This window comes from Elephantulus edwardii, unplaced genomic scaffold (genome assembly GCF_000299155.1).
Source record: "Elephantulus edwardii isolate Elephantulus edwardi_28Jun2011 unplaced genomic scaffold, EleEdw1.0 scaffold00287, whole genome shotgun sequence".
Classification (NCBI taxonomy): domain Eukaryota; kingdom Metazoa; phylum Chordata; class Mammalia; order Macroscelidea; family Macroscelididae; genus Elephantulus; species Elephantulus edwardii.
In genome coordinates this window covers 1,890,190-1,894,147 of record NW_006400037.1, presented here as the reverse complement: position 1 = coordinate 1,894,147, position 3,958 = coordinate 1,890,190, and the positions used below count along the sequence as shown (strand labels likewise).

The following is a 3,958-nucleotide window of genomic DNA, read 5'->3' as shown; positions in this document are numbered from 1 at the left end:
GGCCGCGGCCTGGCGCCGCTCTCCCTTCCGCTTCCGACGCGCCCTAGTCGAGCCGGTGTATGTGCGGTAATAACATGTCCGCCCCGCTTCCCGCCGTCGTGCCCGCCGCCCGCAAGGCCACCGCCGCGGTGAGTAGCGTCGGGGCCGGGCGCCTTCGTCCTGCTGGAACTGCCCGTTGCGTAGCATTGCGGGAATGCCGGTGGTGCTGAAGGGTGGCGTGCCCTTCCCGCCCGATGGGACGGGGTCGCACGACCACGGCCTGGGCCGAGTGGGCGAGCGCACAGCGCCGACGATCGCGCCCCTGGGACCCTGGCTGTCGTCCTGGGGATCCCGGCTGCTGCCCGGGGGACCGGCGACGGTGCAGTGGGGGCAGGGGCGTCTGCTCGCGGGTCTTGGGAAGATGTTTCCGCCCTGATTGTGACATGAAGTCCCTAGGAAGAGTGCATCATTATCTCTTCTTATCGTCTTGTTCTAAAGCAGAGAAGTTTTAAGGCTTATTTGGTGCGTTATAAAATCACAGGTATTGTTTCGGAGGGAACTTTGTATGAGGATCTCAAAGTTAGTTTCCCCTCGGAGCCTTTTTTTTTTTTTTTTTGGTTATGGAAAAACTACCGTGTAGGTTTGAAGAGACTCCCCCCGCCCCTTTAGAATTTGTTACTTTGCACTTCTGAGACCTGTCTAGCTGCTAAAGCCCCTAATAAGTTAATCTTAGGCACCACAAGGAGAGGCGTAAATCATGGGAAGTATTACAGCCTGCGCCCTGTGAATCAGACCAAAAGCAGAGCTTGGGTGTTTTAATGTCCCTGGTGGGACAGTACTTCAGTGCTTGCTTATTATCTGAAAGGTAGGAATTGGAATCCACCAGCTCACTATGGGAGAGAAAGGTTTATCAAGGAAAAAAATTATTATAACCTTGATAACTCTGGGTCAGTTCTCCTCACATACAGGAGCACTAGGAGTGGGAGTCCAGCTGTGAGTTTTGGGAGGAAGAAAGGAGGCATAGACTAATTTGGAGAGAAAATCTGAAATTATAGAGTAGATTGTAAGAACCTTCGTATATTGCCTAGATATTCTAAAACCACAATGCAGAATATGGATTTGTGTGGGCATTTCTTAATTTCCATTTTTCTTCCAGGTTATTTTCCTTCATGGATTGGGAGATACAGGGTAGGTACCATTGTTGGTAACAATAATGAAATCATTTTAATTGTTTAAAAAATTAAAGCAACCTTACTTATGTGGTGAATAGTTTTATATTTAGCAACTAGAGGATTGTTTTATTTTTTGTTATTTTTTTTTTTTCAAATGTGCTAGTGGTACAGAGTTATGCTGCCAACCCAAAGGTAGGGAGTTCAAATCCTCCAGCTGCTTTGTGGAAGAAAAATAGGCAGTCTCCTCCCATGTAGTTTACTGCCTCTGAAAACCTGCTGGAGGGTCGGCGATGTTTTGGTTTTGACTTAACAGTATACACAGCAACAGCAGTATTAAGGGTGTTTTATAGCTCCGTGCAAAGCCATCTCACTCTGTGGATCATAATAAGTCATGGAAAATAATTGGGAAGCATAGGAATTCTTGAACACTTATTCTTATGTGCAACCTGTACACATACGCAGAGGTAGGCAATCAAATGAACACCAAGAAGTGTGTAGTTAGTTTGGTATTCTTTTGCCATGAGTCAGTCTGTGCAGTGAACACATAATCTGAGAAGCTAACTCATCAGGCTTGGTAGAAGACTATTAGCAGTCTTCAGCACACATAACCGTATTTGCTGGAAGTAAAGAAGACTTGAAGCACTTACTCTTGAACAACAAAGATTGAAGCTTTCAGTGTGGATTACCTCAGCATACAAATAGCAAAAGTCCTCATAACCAGGCCAGAAGGCAGTGAAAAAAGAGGACAACCTTCAAGGAGATATATTGACATAGTTGTTGCAAATATTGGGCTCAAGTTGAGCAACAGTTATGAGAATGTCACAGTATTGGGCAGTGTTTCATTCCTTGTACATTCTGAGAGTCAGAGGTAACTCAACAGCACCTAAAAACAACAGTATTACTTCTTACAGTCTAATAATGACACTATTTTCTGGTTTTAAAATTTCCAATATTTTTCCTTCCTCATCTTCAGTATGTCACCTTTCAATACCTTTTTTTGGTAATGTTCCAGGTGCACTCCTTTGTTGAATTGCTTCTGGGCATGAGAGCAGAATGTATGCTTGTAGAGGTGTTGTGCAGTTTGCCAGGGGGTATTTAAATTTCAGAACAGGATGAGGAAAAGAAATTATTCTTTTAGATTAGAGAGTAATAGCAACATTAGGCAGTGGGAGTTCTGAATGAGAGGACTAGGAAGGCAGGCAGAACAGATTTATCTGCAGGCTTAACTGACATTATATTGTATTAGGGAACTCTGGTGGCCTACTGGTGAGGAATTGCACTGACAACCCAGAAGCATGCAGTTCAAATCTGCCACTTGCTCCATGGTAGAAAGATTGGCACTCCCTTCCTGCACAATTAACTGCTTCTGAAAAACTCGCTGGAGGGTCAGCTATGAGTTGGTTCTGACTAGACAGTACACAACAGTTTTCTATTTAGGGAGCTCTGGTGGCCTAGTCGTAAGGAGCTGTAATGTGAACCCAAAGAAATGTAGTTTGAATACGTGGGAGAAAGATGGGCCGTCTCCTCTTATGTGATTTAGTGCCTCTGGAAACCTGCTGGAGGCTCAGTTATGGTGCATAACAGTTTTCTGTATGGGTCCTTGGATGGTGGAAATAATGAAGAAAATTAACAGAATCAGATTAGAAAACCAAGAGCATGTGTGACATCTTTATTAAGAATTAAGCTTAACTTTTCTACGAAGATGGCGCCGAAAGTGAAGAAGGAAGCCCCTGCCCCTCCCAAAACCGAAGCCAAAGCAAAGGCATTGAAGGCCAAGAAGGCAGTCCTGAAGGGCGTCCACAGCCAAAAAAAAAAAAGAAGATCCGCACGTCACCCACGTTCCGGCGGCAGCCCAAATACCCCCGGAAGAGCGCTCCCAGGAGAAACAAGCTTGACCACTATGCCATCATCAAATTTCCCCTGACCACTGAGTCAGCTATGAAGAAGATAGAAGATAACAACACACTTGTGTTCATTGTGGATGTCAAGGCCAATAAGCACCAAATTAAACAAGCTGTAAAGAAGCTCTATGACATTGATGTGGCTAAGGTCAACACTTTGATTAGGCCTGATGGAGAGAAGAAGGCCTATGTTCGACTTGCTCCTGATTATGATGCTTTGGATGTTGCCAACAAAATTGGGATCATCTAAACTGAGTCCAGCGGGCTAATTCTAAATGAAATAAATTTTTCTCACAAAAAAAAAAAAAAAAAGAATTAAGCTTAAATAAAATATTAACGATTTTGGTGCCCATCTGGTGACCACTTGGAAAGGAATCATAATAAAAAAATCCCTGATAGTGAGGGAGAAGACGGTGGAACAAACTCGCAGTCATAAAAAAGATGTTGATGTTATAGCATGCATTGCCTTAGAACAAGGAGAGCATGTTACATATCCACTCAGCAATGTCAAATTCAAGATATTTAGCATGGATGTAATAAGTTGGCCCAGTAATATTTTTTTTTAATTTTATTCTATGAATTTTAATGAACATTTACAGAGATTTTGGATTTTCATTCATTCATTGTTGCACTTTTTGACCCAATAATATTTTTACAGCAGTTCTTTGCTCCTTTATTTTCAGTTCCCATCCTCATACTGCATTAACAGTTCTACTTGTCATGTTAATTTGAAGGTTGAAATTTGACAGCTTCTAATTTATTTTTGTTAAAGTTGTTGGGGCAGAGCATTTCAAGGAGCATGCTATTCAATAAGGCCAGTTTATAGTCTTTGTGATCAAAATAATGACTGAGTGCAAACCCCTGTTTAAGTCCATACATTCTCAATTATGTTTTGTCCATTTTCTG

At 42.8% G+C, this 3,958-nt stretch overlaps 1 protein-coding gene across 4 annotated transcripts in view; it reads left to right on the top strand.

The window, feature by feature from the left end:
* LYPLA1 (lysophospholipase I) overlaps window positions 1-3,958 on the top strand; it is a 61,821-nt gene continuing 57,863 nt past the window's right edge. For 2 of the 4 annotated variants that reach the window (XM_006900530.1, XM_006900529.1), the window contains exons 1-2: window positions 60-128; window positions 1,136-1,167. In XM_006900530.1, coding sequence (XP_006900592.1) covers window positions 60-128; window positions 1,136-1,167 — 101 coding nt within the window. Of the gene's footprint in view, window positions 129-1,135; window positions 1,168-3,958 lie in introns of all 4 variants that reach the window. The other 2 variants (XM_006900528.1, XM_006900531.1) reach the window with 2 other exon arrangements.